At 34.9% G+C, this 17,950-nt stretch overlaps 2 protein-coding genes across 2 annotated transcripts; one reads left to right on the top strand and one right to left on the bottom strand.

The window, feature by feature from the left end:
- Positions 1-3,171: 3,171 nt before the first annotated feature.
- On the top strand, positions 3,172-4,918 carry LOC132563837 (macrophage mannose receptor 1-like). The gene is made up of 3 exons (XM_060228592.1): positions 3,172-3,460; positions 4,170-4,346; positions 4,704-4,918. The coding sequence occupies exons 1-3, from the start codon at positions 3,172-3,174 to the stop codon at positions 4,916-4,918; spliced, it is 681 nt and encodes a 226-aa protein (XP_060084575.1).
- Positions 4,919-9,697: 4,779 nt separating this feature from the next.
- LOC132563825 (monocarboxylate transporter 12-like) lies at positions 9,698-12,445 on the bottom strand. Its single transcript, XM_060228581.1, has 4 exons — positions 12,346-12,445; positions 11,082-11,225; positions 9,996-10,784; positions 9,698-9,861 (listed from the first exon to the last, which is right to left on the bottom strand). Exons 1-4 carry the CDS (start codon positions 12,443-12,445, stop codon positions 9,698-9,700), a joined length of 1,197 nt encoding a protein of 398 aa, XP_060084564.1.
- Positions 12,446-17,950: the final 5,505 nt, after the last annotated feature.

The raw sequence follows: 17,950 nt of genomic DNA, 5'->3' as shown, positions 1-17,950 counted from the left end.
GAGCTATTTACCATCTCTTTTTTCCCTTAATGCAAATATCAAAGCATTGCAAAAGTATTTTGTGAAGTTTGTCTAGCAAATGCCCTGTGAAAAGATACCTATTACATATTAAATACGGAGTTATATGTAGGGTCAACATCAACGCAAATATGCAATTATTTATAAAATCGAACCAGAGGATGTGGCATTGATAACTTAAAGGTTCACGTTTACAAGGCAATTTCAAGCATCTGCTTTCAAAGGATAGTACAAAAGCTACATATATATATATCGATATAGAATTATTGTCATTATAGCTAGACGTGAATTACTCTGCATCCTTTGTCCATGAATTCATCAATGCTAAGGCCTAATGTTTTTAAAATGTTAGTCGACTTGAGAAAAATCAAAACTGTCCATTATAAATGTTGCAATAATGATGGTGCGTTACAATAAATCAATAGACAGCTTAATCAGTTTGATATTTTTCAACATTTGAGTTTTCTTGACATTAAAATTGACCTACTGTCAAGTCTCATGAAATCCAGACCTGCTAGGATTTCTTTGGATTTTTCCGTATGTCACTTGCAATCATATTGACAATAATTGCATTCAGAAAAAATACTCTTATTGATTGAACATCCTCTTATCATACGCGACAGAGTTATTGGAACAGCCGAATAATGTTTCAGGCTACACGAGTTTATATTCACCTAAACGTATATATATATATTATGTATGGGTCAGTATCTTTATTTTCGGCTTGGTGTTAAAGGTACATAAATACATATATGTATGTGTAGTTGGTAGTCTTTGTATTGCCAGCTTTGTTCGCTTCATGACACATCATTACACAAGTCTGTATTACTTAAGTTAAGCTTTGGTTGTACCATTTTCTAAAAATAAAAAAGTGTGTTAGGTGCATATATGATATTGTAAAATATCGGCGAAGTGGTAATAGAATCAATACATACGGTTGTCTTAAAGAACTGCAAATCTTATGCAAAACTAGGTCGAATTCCAGAAATGTCAAAAATGAAAACCAGGTAATGATAGCAAATTGTATCAAATGATAGTTAACAATCAGACTATGAAGTCTGAAAACGCCCCAAAGTGAAATCAGCAATTAGAATATTTCAAATTAAATTTCGTCAGGAATCAACAGCTATTGCGATCAACGCGAAATATTCCTTGAACTTTCACATTTGATTTTGTTTTTTAACTGAGGTTAACGCCCTTGCACCAGCTAGGATCATGTGAGGATATGTTAAAATTGATATCAGGACTGACAACAAAACACAGAAAGAAAGATTAGACAGTAAAAAAAGGACGGGTATATATTAAGATCTTGAGTGTTGTGAATCTATAATGATCCACTTTAGTAGCGGACATGGAAGACAACCTGAAGTCGGCAGTGGACAACTTTCAGGCGCCTATGGCGAACATGCAGTGTGGTAAGTAGGCGTTATTTTTGGACTCTGATATATGTAAGCTCTGAAACTCTAAAGATATTTATTTCAATGTTCACTTTCACCAATCGCATTAACTTTAGTGACAAATTTAGAAGAAAATAACAAAGAAAATACTAAAAACACGAATTCGATGAAACAATTGCAAATAAGAACAAACAAAAATAATCGTTACATAGAGACGCCCGAAAAAAGTACATTAAAACAAAATATAGTGTTTTGGAAGGGTAAGCGTCTTCTGCTTCATCGACGACAACCGCTACGAAACATAGCTGAAACAAATGACATCAAAATGATGCCGGAGCATGCATAGGGATGGTGATGCGATTTTGTAAGTTCCATACATGGGCAATCCCGATAGGTCAGATTAATATAATTGAAATATCTATAACTGTTTTACAATTTCTCTAAACATTGCTTGATGTACATCCTTAAGTTTGAAATACACCTTCATAGACAACATTTGTGACACATCATATTGTTATACACAAACATTAAGAGTCTTGTTGATCTTAATGGACGACAAGAAAACAATCTCATTTGTCATAGGATATCTGAGTATGTACTTTTCTAATGTATTCAAAATCACGTTATATACAGTTCTTAAGCGTTACTATATCATTAATAACATTTCTCCCATTAATACATTTTTTTAGTTCTTGTTCTTTTCGTAACTAATACTTTCATTTCCTGATGAACTCCTTTCTGAATTCCCGTACCAGATAGATACTGTTAAAACAAACGCATGAAATTGCTTGAATTTGACATAGAATTGCATGAGAGTGTCATGTAGTCTTCCCTTCCCTAACACCTAGCTGGATCCTTCCCCTAAATAATTCATAAAATAGCCATGAACGATGTGTTTGGTTATACTGATCAACTCAGATTCTTTAGCGCGAAGTCTAAATCAGTTTTAAGATACAATGTACGGACAGCATAAACAATGCCATGAACATTGTAATATTGATATACAAAACAAGTTTAAGGACTCAAATACAAGACAATGATTTCTCGTGTTTTATCAGACAAGCTGGTTTATGTTTCACCTATGTATCGTTAGAAATTACACAATTCAAGACATTATTGATTTAAACGGTTAACAAAAATGTTCTCCTTCTATGCCATTTTTCTCTATGTTCGCTGCAGAAATTCCTTTTTGAAAAAAAAAAAAAAAATTGAACGATCAAGTGACTGATCAAGTGATCCATTATAACCTATCTGTTAATCAAAAGAAGCTGGTGTACGTGTGCGTGAGTCCTGTTATGATAATTAAGGATACGCGATTTTATCTTTGTATATTTAACTAATGGTTGGCGTAGTTTATACGTGCTATAACACCCTGCTGTCGAGATACACAAGGTCTTTGTCCATAGCTCTAGAATCGATCATTTATTCTCATATTAACGCTTTAGCTTGTGGCGGGGTTTAGGAATCAGCTTGATACTTCATTTTGTCAGGATAATTTTAGGAATTAGCTTGACACTTCAGCTTGTGGCGGGGTTTAGGAATCAGCTTGACACTTCAGTTTGTCAGAATAATTTTAGGAATTAGTTTGACACTTCAGCTTGTGGCGGGGTTTTGGAATCAGCTTGACACTTCAGTTTGTCAGAATATCTTTAAGAATTAGCGTGACACCTTCAACTTTTCGATAGATTTTTGTGTACAACGAATACGTTAGCTGCTGATACAGGCGCATAGCTGATAAAGTAATTAATTAGAGGAAATGATTACAAGATTTCTTCATCTATTTTCGCTCTTTACTTTGTCTTCTTGTGAATATAACGTGACAGAGATGATTGAAATAACAGAACTTAGACATTCACGTCTAACTGATGGCATAGGTATCGCAATATCAACATCTAGTGCCTTACGTTGTGCCGTTAATTGCAACTCGTCGTGCATATCGCTATCGTATCACGAGGACACGAAAAGTTGTCGCATCTTTGATTTCCTGCTCAGTAATGACAATTCCCTTACAGAAAATGGATGGAGGTCGTACAGGAAGAATAGGGGTAAGTTTCAGGAATGCCAACGCATGTTTTGTTGAACGTTTCATGTTAGAAAGGAGGATTTAGATGAAACCTTCATTGATTCAGATTAAATGAGAAGAGATGATAGACATATTCTGGTTTATCGGCAGCATTTATTAAGTGCCTAAGAATGTTTGCAAAGACGCTTAAGTGCTATGAGGTAAGTTTGGATATAAACAGGAGTGCTGTATAAGATCAAGTGAAAAGAAAAAAGAAAAAAATAAAATTTTCTTCGCCTACTTTTACCTGTCATGGCGAACCTGCTATTTTACCTTTTTCTAATAGTTTTGACGTAGAGCTACATTCTGGTTGACAGCTCAGAGTTCCTTTTTAATTTGAATTTGACCACAACCAGAAGAAAGACCATTGTTTTTAATAAGAATTTTGAGACTAAAACGTTATTTTTATAAAGTTTCTTTTTTTTATTTTATAAAGAATACGTTTGCTGTTAAAACAATATCAAGAAATAACAGTGCAAAATTGTTGTAAACAAAATATGTAAAATCTTTTGAGCATGATCGTTGATAAGTTTTGCAAACGTGATATTTTCAAACCCAATCGTGTCCGGGCTTTTCTTCAGAAAATTCTAGCGAGATCCTAATGAAATTTCACCTGCATATTCATTACGAGCTTTCCGTTGTTTAGCAATGCGCATGTCTGGTAATTGTGTTATTGTGTATAATTTATACAGCAAATTGTCCAACTGACGGCGGATACGTGTACAATTCCTCTCTTGACTGGTGTTACCGTTTGGTTACTGAACTGAGCTATGACATCCCAGAGGCGACCTCCTTCTGTGACCTTGATGGAGCACATCTGATCAGAATTAACTCCATGTCCAGACAACTACACATGACGGAGTATCTACGTATGTTGAAAAGATTATGTCGTCAAAACCTCTGCATTTGTTCCATATAAATTGATCACATTGAATTGTATGCAAAATGTAAATGAAAGAAAAAATAAATAAAAAATAAATATATTATGGACTAAATGAAAAATGTCTTGATTAAAGAATTATAAATAGAGTTATTTGGTTTCTGAAGATATATTTATATTTTCACGTACAACTAGTTCTAATAACGAATTATGTTATATTACCAAATAATTGTACTTCATGCTAACATTCAAAGTTATTAAGTAATTTATGAGTGATTTTTACGAAGATATGACATGGATTGAAGGAATTTTCAAGCTTGATAATGAAATTAATTCTATTTTTTAGTTGCTAATGGAGTAAATTCGATATATGTTGGAGGTCGTTCTGAAGACAAGGATAACAATTTTGTCTATGAGGATGGTACACTTTTAACCTTTACAATGTGGGATACAAACCAGCCCTCTAACCAACGAAGCATCAGTTTAAACTTGGCTGGAAATAGTTACAAATGGAGGAACGGACATGGAACATACCCACGTCCCTTCATGTGTGAAATATAACTGTGAAGCCGAATTGATGATGGCACATCTTGTATAATGGATACCTTGTTATTGATAAAATACTCTTTCTATAAAATTAGGGCGAAAATAAACAAAAGTAAAATCTTTACATGGAGACCACTGAAAAGTACAAGAATAAAACCACGTTTTCCGGAAGAGTAAGCGTCTTCTGCTTCATCGACGACACTTGTCGTGTAATCTTATAAGTAAACTTTGCTATTTTCTCAACTTATATGTAAAAGAGTACCACATTATCATATATGTTGTACACGTGGTACCATGAAATACAAAAGAAGGCTTTCCTGCAATGAGCGGAGATAACATTAGGATATACAAGTACAAAATCGAAGACTCGCCACTTATTCGGGACTTAAAGAATATACGATATCTGATAAAGACAGAATTAACACAAAGTCATGTTCACTTTTTCACAAATCAGCATTAGCAAAAACTTCAAAGGATATTCCGGACGTACTTAGGGTATAAGTATTTATAGAATATCTGGTTTGGTGTTGAGGTCAATGTTTTGTAGGTGCCTGAAGTCACTTGAGTGATTACAGACTGTCATGTGTCTGGCATAATTGTGCGAAAGACAAACAAATGAACAACAATATTCAAATATTTTTAAAATTTGACACAGTCGGATCTTGTTACAATAATAATTGTGAACCGTGCCCGCAATAGGTTTGTGATAAGTCTTCATGACCCATTCTCTGATCCGAACAAACTCATAAAAGGATATATACATCTTTAACATTGTCTCGAACCACGTAAAATTAACAAACAAGATCATTATCTTTATACAAATATCATTAACGATTCCTGTGAAAGTTCTCTCATAGTATATATCGCGAAAGGTCACGGAATAGTTTAGTTTCCAACATACAATTAATTTACCCCTCGTGTATAATTCTCGCACTCTTTATATCATAAAGGTCCTAAAACCAATTGATCTCTTTGTCCTGCTTTTCATCTAAGTCGACATGTTGTGTATAATTATGTGCAATGTGGTTTAAACGTTTCCCCCTTAAGACCAAATATGCTATATTACTCAAAATAGACGGGTTATTTCAAACCTTATATCGATGAATAGTATCATAGTATTGAAACTGTGACCTCGTTCGTCTGATTTGGCTATTTACAAATTCATATTTATTGTAGTACAAAGACCGGTATGAAAGAAGAGCGCGTGAAGAATAATAAACGTTTAATTACTTCAATGAGAATATAAACACAAAACCAAAGCCAGTGTACTGAAAGGTCAAGTGGTCAAATTGATCAGACTTCCAAAAATCTTCCCCTCTAGACTCCGATATGGTCTAATGCAATGGACTTAAGTCAGCTCCAGCAAGTTGTGAATTTTATGGCCTCACCTTTCCCCCTGAGTAAAGTTTAGTAAGGTTTGTCCAGGAATATATTAAAATTCTATTGGAAATAATTCACCTATGGACCGGATAAACATATGTTAAGTTGCCTGAAATTTCAAAAGTCTTTTCCTAAAGTTCCAGAAACGCAGCATCAATTACTCTTCGATAATAGGGTCATACAGTGCTTCTTCAAAGGTGTGAATTCCATAACCCCAGATGAAGTATATGCGGTTAAAAATATATATCTATATAAATGGAATGAATTAAATTGCATGTTTTCCTTACTCTCCTTGTAATAAGAAATGATTTGGCGGAGATTCATTGTATAGAAACGCCTCGTTTTCGAAATGTCCGATACCTTATATCTTTTCTGATTCTACGTATATATACACCTATGTATATATTTGTCATGACATGTGCCTTGATTTTTACAAATAAATATGCTAATATATCCATTGTTTCTTTACAAACTAAAGATTTTTACGATTGTTTTTTACGATTAACATTTCTGATATATACTAGCGGAAAAAACCGTACCTGTGTAAACAGTTCATGTATTGCTCGATTCTATTAATCAAAGCTTGAAACTTTACACAGGTAAGTTGTGTATGGCTTTCCGTCATCTACATTAGTCAGTGCATGAATTGACCCAAGTCTTCGTTTTTTTTTCGGCCAGCAGTCAATCGCAGAATACATATGTCGCCTAAATCTGTAACCTTTAACACACGGAACCAGCATAACGCCTTTGATACGCCATATCAGCGTTGAATGACACTGATAGATGCCGCGCCGTAGGCATGATCGAAGCTGGTGTACGCCATACTGACGATGCCAGACAATTTGGTGTGCACCGAAATACTGTAGACGGCTTGTGGAGGCGATACCAACAGTTTGGGACCACTAGATACAACCTGTTCTCCAGCAACGTCATCGTGTAGCACGTTTAGCATGGTACAACGGCACATACACTTTACGCAGTTTACTTTACCATGGGTTTCACTTTGTTATACTTCACCCAAACGGTACGAGGCATACGTCCACGACGTCCAGCCATACGCCCCGTTCTCCAGTAACGTCATCGTGAAGCACGTTTAGCCTGGTGTACACGACACATACACTTCACGCGACAGAACTGGATACGTGCTATTTTCATGTCTGAGTCCATATTTCATCTCAACAGCATCGACGGTCGTTCTAGAGTGTATCGTTTCCATAACAGTCGAGTGATTCAACGACGTCCATTCGGTGAGAGTAGTGTCATGGTGTGGGGTGGCATCTCATTCCGCAGCTCTTTTGGTTGTGGACGGCGCACTTACAGGCATGAAATACTTTGATGAAATCAACCATTCCCAGCTTTAATTGTGCAGCAACAGGAGTTGTCACAGGAAACGCTTTCCCGCATGTCACCGACTTCTTGATCTAAATCAATGTGAATGTGCTGTCCTGGCTGCAATGTCATCGGATATATCGCCTATAGAACACGCATAGGATGAGATGCAGCGTCGCTTACATCGCTAAAACCAGCCGATTGTGTTTCCTTACCTCTCACGTGCGCTTATAAGAATATGAGAGAACATCTGTGAAAACTGATCTCTATCTGCTGGTGCAATAACCATACCGATTTAGCTGGTGTTAAATTAAAATCAGATAAATTTCTGTGTAAAAAATATGGCCATTTCTTATTTACTTCCTAAGTAGCATATTATACCCATGCACACTTTCTTTTTTCTGTAAGTATATATGTATGGGTCAGGAAAGGCGTTAAGATTCGAATTTCAAAGAAACAGCACATTTGTTTTTACACTTCAACTTTTGCCTTCCTGCATTTGCAACAATAGAATGCCATCTTAGAAGAGACTAGAAGTGACATTTTACATGAAACTAGAAGTGACACCTTGCAAGAGACTAGAAGTGACAACTTACATGAGACTAGAAGTGACATCTTACATGAGACTAGAAGTGACATTTTACTAAATCTCTCCATTAAATAACACTGTAACAAGTACATTCACCTGGTGTAGAGGTTGACAAAAGGTTCCTTATTATGGAATTACAATGTTTTAATCTTAACATTGAACATGATATGAATTATTTTTGTTTTTATTATTACAGTCTTAAAGACCAGTCAACACATAAAAGGGCATTAGGGCCATAGACCGGTGAACGACACAGCGGTCCAAAAGGAAATAACACCAAACGATATAAAGACACAAGACAAATGCTAATAATATCACATATTCATATCTGACAATAGATCAAAATGTATAATTATACCCTACAATACAGGCCAACATCTTTCAGATAACCTAGATTTTTTTTTATAAATCTGAAGAGTTTCAAAACGGGTCTTAAACTTGAAACAATACGATGCAAATATTCTCTAGTAGACAGAAGGTCAATGCAGTCTAATAAAAGATGTTTAACGGTAAATGGTTCATCACATGTTATGCACTGATAATTATCTTCGCCTTTCAACAAATTTGACGTCTTTTAAAGATAATACAGCACTTCCGATTCTGTAAATTTGTTTTCCAGTCGACTGCGTATAGTGTTTAAGATGCATAAAATATTCTTATATATCATGTTCAGTTGACGATAAAAACACATTATATGCGATAGAAATCGTGGTTATTATATAATTCAGAATTATTAATCAATAACTAAAAAGAATATGGAACGAAATTGCTTTTTATAAACAGTGCCAGATACACATTCCTTGATATTTACAAATTTAAAAATAAAACTTTTAATTCGTCAGACAGGTGTTAATAAACAAGGTTTTGGATAGCTGAATTATTGTTTTACTCTGCAAACAGCGGTTGGCATTGAAAGACATAGGAGTTTACGTGAATGTCTGCCATCATGGTTTTAGTTAATGACCTGTGAAAAGTCAGATATCTTCGTTTGTAAGCCTTCATGCTTAAATCTTGCACTCAAAACTCCACACGATTGGACACTCCTAAACACAAGGAAGCTCATATGTTACACTTAAACAACCATATCATACCTTTCTGTATTCTATATATTAGAAGTATGAAAATATCAGAGCGGAAAACTGATATATACTTTACCCCTGGGCAATAACATCTGTTTGTTGAATGTGACCGTCTGTAATTTTTTACACTACAGGTAATGATTGATTGCCGATTAATCTATCTGTAGCGATAACTTACAAATTTTAAACTAACATTCACGGCATACTTTTATTGGAATTGGTAAAATATACTACAATTAATGTTGATGCGTTCAAAAATGTATCACATGAACGACTTTCATGTTATAACATATACCAGGATTAAACAACATATCACCGTGTAATGTCTGTCAATGTTAAACTGTTGAGACATGTAGTGATCAAGGATGCGCTTCATTAGATTAGCCTGACTTCTGTCTCAGGTTGTATTAAATGATCCTATGGTGTCACCTCAACAGTTGATTCGGAGTTATCGGAGGGAGTATTCTTTGCATAATGTCTCAACGCAGCTGCAGTTACAAACAGACAGGTCGCTGTGCCTAAACTAGCGGAAATACCATAGAATTGCGTCGTGTAAGATCCAGTGACATCAGCCAGATGCCCTGTAACAAAGATTCTAATCATACAAAAACTAGAACATATGAATGCAAGAAGAGAGCAAATCGATATTATATATTTTTTTTCGAAAGTGTTAGAAGGTATTTTTACTCGTGTTTCTTGTACAATGTTAAGTTACCTGCAATTGGTCCTGCAATGCTGTTACTGATACCAAGAAGCGTCATCAAAACTCCTAGTCCGGCGGAGTAGTCAAAGATACCAACGAGCTTCATGGTCGTCATGGAGATGGTGGTAATGCTTACACCTAACGTCATTCCCAGACAGACCATAAGGACTACGTACTCTGAGTATGTTTCTGCATGAGGGAGAAACGAAGCCACCGTCGATCCGATCATTGTGAACAGCGCAGGAACAAGAAGAACGTTTGAATGAGGTATGTACTTTTTACACAATCCTGGTAGCATTCCGCACAAAGTTTTTCCTATTTGTAAATATGTATACAATAAAATGGCCGTTTCAGAGTCAAAACCTTTCTCGATCAGGAAATCAATCATGAAGACCAATGACGAATTTACGACCGGAATCGTACAACACATGGCTACAACATGAATAAGATAAACCTTATTGGAGATCAGTGATTTTAGTGATTTGGTATAATTGTTTCGGTTAGATTTCGTTTCAGAGTCTGACTGTTTCGATTCATTCGTTGAGATATGAGGGAGTCCGATTAAAACTGGTTTGCAAACAGCGAAAAAGCATATCATATTTGCCATAAGTCCACCCATAATAAGTAAACAGCCTCTCCAAGCAAATTCCGCGATGAAGATATTGAGAAGGAAAGGGATAATTATTCCACCGCATCCGGATCCAAATGTCAGGAATGCCAATGCCATGAACTTGGATTTCCCTTCAAAATGTTCTCCTACACTTGTTAACGAGGAGATATACGCAGCAGAGAACCCGATTCCTGTTGAAAAAACATACTTTTCAAATGATATCTTAATTTTAGAAGTAGTTGCGATCATTTTTCTTAACAATGAAAATAATCTTATTAGCATCCAAGGCCAAAATCATATTTAGATGACACACAAGGAGTGTGTGAAGTCATTGACTTTGAAAATCGGTACCTTTCCAATTCATTAAAACTGTATAATCTTGGCAGTATTCATTTGCATTTAAAGTTTTAGAAATAAACGCAACTTATACCAAAATTGTTTAAGCTCCTCTTTGTCTTCATTCTTTTTCAGGAACAAGAAATCGATACCTGAAACTACGCCAAGCGTTACAATCAGATGTGGAATGCTCTGGGCAAAGAAAGAGAAAACTAGACCGAGAGTGACCAGCAGACTTCCAATAATCCCGGTCATTCTAGCTCCGTATCTGGCTACATACATTCCGCATGGTGTACCTGTGAAGACAAATATAACAATTAGAAATACATTACTGTACGATGAACAAACACTGACATTGCCAATCAGAATCTAGGACGAAGAAGCCTTATTGGATCCCATATTAGGTTGTTTAATGTCTAAACCAACGTAAATCTATCATTTAGCATTTTTGTTAGAATATTGATTCAGTGGTTGTATGATATTTAATTTTCGTGGATATCAGGGAACATGACAGCCATCTTGAATGTTGTTATTCCACTTTAGGTGGCTGTTAGTGTAGGTGTCAGTCCCTTTGTATTGATAAAACATAGTGAAATAATTGTATTTCAATTCACTTTACAATACTTCAATCCAAAACAGATTTTCCCCTTGGCTCGATTTTCCTTAAAAGATATATAGCAATACTGTCAATCAATTTTTATTACTTTGCACAGAACTCCCCATTACGTTTTTGCTCAATTTTTAAATGCTGTTTGAAGATGTTTCTAGCACATAATAAACAAATGGACTCCAATAGGAAGTTGTATTTTTGACCTTCAGAAAATTCGTTTTAATGTAAAAAGAACATGTTTTTTTCTCAAAATCCATGACATTTGTATCTCCTTTCCCCAATGTATTTTTTGCTTTGCATATATGATAATCTAACATGTTTATGTTTATTTTTTCTTTAAAAATCAAGACATGATTTGTAATTTTCCCCAAATTCCACACTTTTTTGTGTGTATTTTTTGGCACAAAAAGGTTGCTATATTCTTGTGTACATACATATCTAGACTTAAATGCCTATTTGTAAACGTACCACTACACAGGATGCCAATAGCACATACAAGCTGCTGTATTTGCCATTTTGCCACCCACTTTTGTATTTAAAGCTGCTGTTCATCTGTTTGTCTTTTACACTATCTTTGGAGTCTAATAAGGAAACTTGGGCATTAACGTCGACCAGCCAGGGTCATATTCACATTCTTTCTTATGAATCCGAAGATAATTTCAATGAAACTTGAAAAGTAGTAAAAATTAAAAATAAAAATTCTAGATTAAGCCTATTTCTTCGTAAATTGAAACTGACCCAGGCGTCTTTTCAAACCTCAAAGTAACGATACAAAATGTAGTCAGTAAGAGATAAGTTCATCTTACCTGCAACAAAAAGCATCCCGACGGTAATTGATTGAACCAAAGCCGTTTCTGCCTTACTTTTCCCAAATGTATTGAGAAGCTCCGGCATGAGGATGGACATATTGAAGGGAAAACCAGAACTAAGAAATGTGACGAAATATCCGGAAATCAACACAAACCATCTCCTCCTTGAGGATTTTTTCTCGACTGGTTTCGCTACTTCCTTGCAACTGAAATGATAATATAGATCACGCACGAACTACAACAGCTACTAAAAGAGACGAATACAGATCTGCTGAAATATGTGTTTACTACTTAGACTAGTGAACGTTACACCCTCTCATGGGGAACGGATTCTCATGACAATTCTGATAAAGCTTTATTATGGAAGAAATGCATTTGATTAATGGATCTTGAGAACAGTGTATTTGTTTATTATTTCACATTTAGACCTATCCCTTGAACAAGGCGTCATACACATATATTTCGCAATTTTGAATTATTTTGGCTAAATGTTGTTAACTCCCGATTTCCTTTTTTCATGGATGTTAAACAACTGTAAAAGATGTTTTAGCCCCCTGAATAAATGATGTTTTCTTAAAATTATTTAAAATATTTCAATAATATGACCCAGAAATTAAGTCTCTAGAAGTGTGCAACAATCAAAGGGTGAAATTTTACATCATGAGTATGTTTCTGTATTTCTAGTAATGCTATATATAGTTATGGGGTGGTGATCTCAACTGTTTTTAAAGATGTAACTCATAACCTAGATCCCCGGAGTAGTGCCAGACCCCAGGGCCAATTCTTACATCATTTTTGTATTTATCTTTGGATGCTAGACAATGCTATATATGGTTATGGGCTGGGAATCCCAACTGCTTCATAGATATAATCTATTTCCTCTATTGAGCCCGCCCCCTCTTGCCCTGGGTGGCCAATATCAACCATTCATACACAAATCGATTTCTCTTCACTCCAACATTCTTCAGACCAAATTTGGGCAAAATCCAATTAACCCTGCAAGATAAGTAGGATTTTAAAGAATTTTCCCTATTTCCCCCATTGGGCTCCAACCCTAGGGTGGCGAGTCGAACAGTTATTACAAAATCTATTTCCATTCAACCAATCAAGGCCGAGACCAAATTTGGACAAAACCCGATCATTGCTACAGGAGGAGCAGGGTTTTAAAGAATTTGCTCCATTTTTCCCGGACCCTAAGTCTATTCAGACCAAGTGAGCTAACAAGTCTGAATAGGTGGTTATCTTATTCTTCAATTATGATAATCAATTAATAATCACTATTGTGACGTAAGAGTTATCCCATTTAACTTTCACAGCTGAGGCTTTCTCGCATTTAAAGTCTTTTCTTTATTCTTTACTTGTAAAATGGTGAACATTGATCGCCATATAATATTGGGCCAAACAACATGGGGAATCTGGCACTGTTTACTCATTCTGATCACGATATCATCAGTGTTTCTACTCTAAAGAGAAAGTCAAACAAGGCTATTCCGAAGGAAACATTGTTCCAATACAATAATATATCAATCAATTATATAAAGACTAAAAAAGGCTTTAAAATAATTCAATGAACACTTTGGTCCTTTATGATAATACTCTGTCTGTAGGTATCTCCCTGTATAAATATTAATCTGGTATGTGGCGAAAATGTCTTTGTCTGTGGTAAAACAGAATAAGAAAAATGGTCTATATATACCGGAGATAGATAATTTGATAGACCTGAACTCGAAGATCTTCCATTTGATATTTTCATTGTATTTCTAATCTCCTCGGAAATATCTGAAAAGGGCTGAATCAGTATGATATGTTGATGACGTCATAGTGAGACAATCTCTAAATGGAAGTTAAAGCAGTTTTGCAGTTTGTGTTATAATTATTTTCGCTCAAAGTGAATTTTAATGTTACCATAATCTGAAAGTAAAGTGATTCGGTGTGAATCGAAGCGTTGCAGTGTTTGATCTGTTAAGATTTTGTCTACTTCCGTAAACATGATAGCCTTCCTTAGATACAACTCTTCTTCCCGAGACCTAAGACACTTAGCTCGCTGATAAATGGTATTGATGTATGTGTCAGAGAAAGGTACAGAAATGTATTCCTTAATCGACAATTTAGGGCATGTCGCTTCTAATGTACGTAACACGAAAACATGAATATTTTTTCTTCAAAATGAGTTATGAACCAGGTCTGTAACTTTACCTTACTGTTAAGTATAAACTTTTATTGAATTGGCTTACGAGTCAGTGTCCATTGAAACGATATTTGGATATTTTCCAGATTTGGGTACTTTTCGTTAAGTTACAGACCATATCCATACCAAGCTTGGAAAAAACCCTATTTATCTTTAAATCCATAACCACAGATATGGTTTGTTTACTTTTTTATTATTAAATATTTTCATAATTTGTGACTTTACTTAATTAGAATCACATATTTGTTAATTGTAAATTACGATATTGTAACTAATTAATATGATTCATTCAATCTGTAATTTCTCCTATGCATATTGTAAACTTTGTATAGTAAAATAATGATAGCGTAACTCGTTATAACGAGACAAATTAAGTTGTAAAAGCGATATAGCGTAACTCGTAATAAAGAGAAAACTTAATTCGCAATAACGAGATAGGAAAACTGTTAATAACGAGATACTGTGATTTTTCCTGTAGGACTAATCTGTTTTCGTATCTTTCGTACATCCTTCATAACTTTGACAAGAATTGGTTTAATGTAAAAAAAAGTACAGGAATGATAAGGTTTAAAGATAAAACTAACAAACTAGACAAGTGTCAATTAGTTCGTACTTACTTGTTAATGGAGTCCAAATTCGTCGTTGTATGGATAGCCATACTATTATTCTTTTTCAATAAAATAAATAGAAATCCCACTGATGGTAGTATTGTAACACTGTGTTTCAATCTCGCTCTACATAGCTAATGGTATATAGCAAAGTCTCGTGTGTTTTGTATTTGTGGGTCACGCTAATACATGTCAGTTATCCTGACAACTTCTGAAACCTTTTTAGATCGTCTTTTGATAATAAGTCAATGTGTACAATTCACGAATACATAACATTAACTATAATTCAATATTTGTTCGTGAAAATATCAGAAGATATAAATAAAGAGGTGATACCATTGCTGAAATAATAATTAACGCACTGATTAGTTATACCTTTTCGTATTATAATTAAATTAGAAACATACATATTTTGTTCTCAGCCCATATATATACACAAAATATATTTCTGGTTTTTAATAACAAGCATGTTTGCTATGGTTACGATGTATGTTTAACCAATGGATACCCTAGACACACTGCAATATGATTTTACATTTGACTCTTTTTCTTTGTTTACATTTTGCTTATCGATAATAAATTACTTTTATTACACGGTATAATAAATAAAGAAAAGCCTTGAGAGATGAATTATAATGCACTAACTCATTCGATTTGCTTTTCAGGTTTATACCATATGTCTAAATATTTGAGCTCTGTTGTATTGAATATGTACAATTAATATATAGGTCATTGAAGGACGGCAATCCTATATATAAGTGAGGTATGTGCATGTGTTAGATTCAAATATAGGCAATGTTCACTACATTGACATGCTTAATAACAAAGATCAGGCCTCTAAAAGATTTATGAACGACACAAGGTAAGAGTCCTATAGGACTAATAAAAGAAAAAAAAATCAAAATTTTCAAGCACACAACAATCTACATCTAGTTACCCATTTGGCCCCATCACTCTCAAGCTCGATCCTGAGGGGTAAATCGAAATCATTAATGAAAAATAAGACTTTTGTTATTTTTCAATAGTGAAAATAACAATTTTGCAGAGTTACACCAATGAAATGAGAGAACACAAATCGTCTGATAAATATGACAAAATAAAAAAAACCAGAAACCAGAAACCTGAAGGAATTGTTTACTAGTGACACGACCTCCAATTAAATCGTAAACGTTCATTTCCATGAAAGGCAGCATACAATGTAACGTAAATTATCTTATCAGACATTAAACCGAATCCCCAACCAAACTTGTTGAATGTGCAGCAAACACGTAAGACACTTCAAGAGGATTCGTGTCATCAAGAGCTACAGCAGTAGATTGCCGCCATGTTTTCAGCAGCGTAGTACATTGTCACTGGTTAATCTCTTTGAATCTTTTACAACAAATTTTGTCTGTAATCACATTTTCTATGTGAATATAAAATAAATTCACACTGAAATTGATTTTTCTCTTGGCATGTTTTGAATAATTTGTTTCAAAATACGGACTATATTTTGACGCGTACGATGAAGTTATATTATTGCACCTCGGACTAGAATGCATTGATCTGATTGGACGTTGCTTGCCCCCTATAAATCTATAGGGGGCAGCTGAATATATAGGGGGCAATGGCCGCCATCCATTATCTCTGAAAGGCGTCACTTCGTAATTTCAAATCACAGATTGGCGATATTCACATTCTGTTCCGTGTCGGAATATTGGCTAGAGTGAATCCTAGAAGTTGCTATTATCTAGTACGAGTTGTTTCCCCTACACGAAACACCTATTTGACTCGGATCAAAAATGGCTGGGCGGTTCGGGCAGACGACAGCTGCAGACAAGGAAAAAAAACGCCTGGCACTTAACGCTGATAAGACGTTAAAAGCTAATAAGTTGGCCGCTAAAGTGTTCAAAGATTATTTGGTGGAAAAGCAGCAAAACCCAGATTTTGAAGATTACGATGTAGTACGACTGGACGAATGTCTTGGCCATTTTTACATGGATGCCAGGAAATGTGATGGGACGTATTATATATATATTTAAATGGGTCCTTGGTGCAATAAATTCGTTATGTAGTTTGCTAGTGACCCCCTACAGGAATATAGGGGTTCAGTCAGATTGGTAGGGGGATTCTGACTGAACCCCTATATTCCTGTAGGGGGTCACTAGCAAACTACATAACTAATAATGAGTGAGTAGTGTCCGCGGAAAGCCTAGTCAGCTTTCTTCTTTTACATCTGTTTTAAATATGCCAGTAATTTAGCTATTTTGCTTTTGAAGACGTAACATATATAAAATGAATATTTTCTCCAGTAATAACGAATATATTTCGTTCGAGTGTGAAACATATTTGTTATTACTGAAGACATTATTAAATATCATCTGTATCTTTGATAAGATCAAGGAGCGTCTATGTCACAAAGTTGTGTCATTTCCCGTCACTTCTACTTCTACCGTGTCAAATCTGTTACATATTTTTTTACATGTGATATCGCGATATTACACATGAGCCAAGGAATTTATTCTACTTCATGACTCAGGGTAATTAGAGCGTGAAATGTTGTCAGTGTATATTTATGAACAAGATAAGTTAACATCGAGGTGTCAAGGTTAGATATTGAAAGGTGATTGTGTATTCTAAATTTGTTGGCCCTGTGTTCATTAGTCTCACTTCACAATTTGTGATTTACGACTTGTTATATAGCGTGGATGATTTTACTTAACTTCCAAATTCTTCTATCATTAAAGCAGTAGTTATACAGTCCTTTCGACGTGCAAGGTTTAGAGTATCGTATGAAAGAGAAAACTGTATTGTAATGCAATACACA

The sequence above is a fragment of the Ylistrum balloti genome, unplaced genomic scaffold (assembly GCF_031769215.1).
Source record: "Ylistrum balloti isolate Yb309-2 unplaced genomic scaffold, AGI_CSIRO_Ybal_v1 Utg369676, whole genome shotgun sequence".
Classification (NCBI taxonomy): domain Eukaryota; kingdom Metazoa; phylum Mollusca; class Bivalvia; order Pectinida; family Pectinidae; genus Ylistrum; species Ylistrum balloti.
Note: the sequence above shows the minus strand (reverse complement) of the source record. Positions and strands in the feature narration are given on the sequence as shown.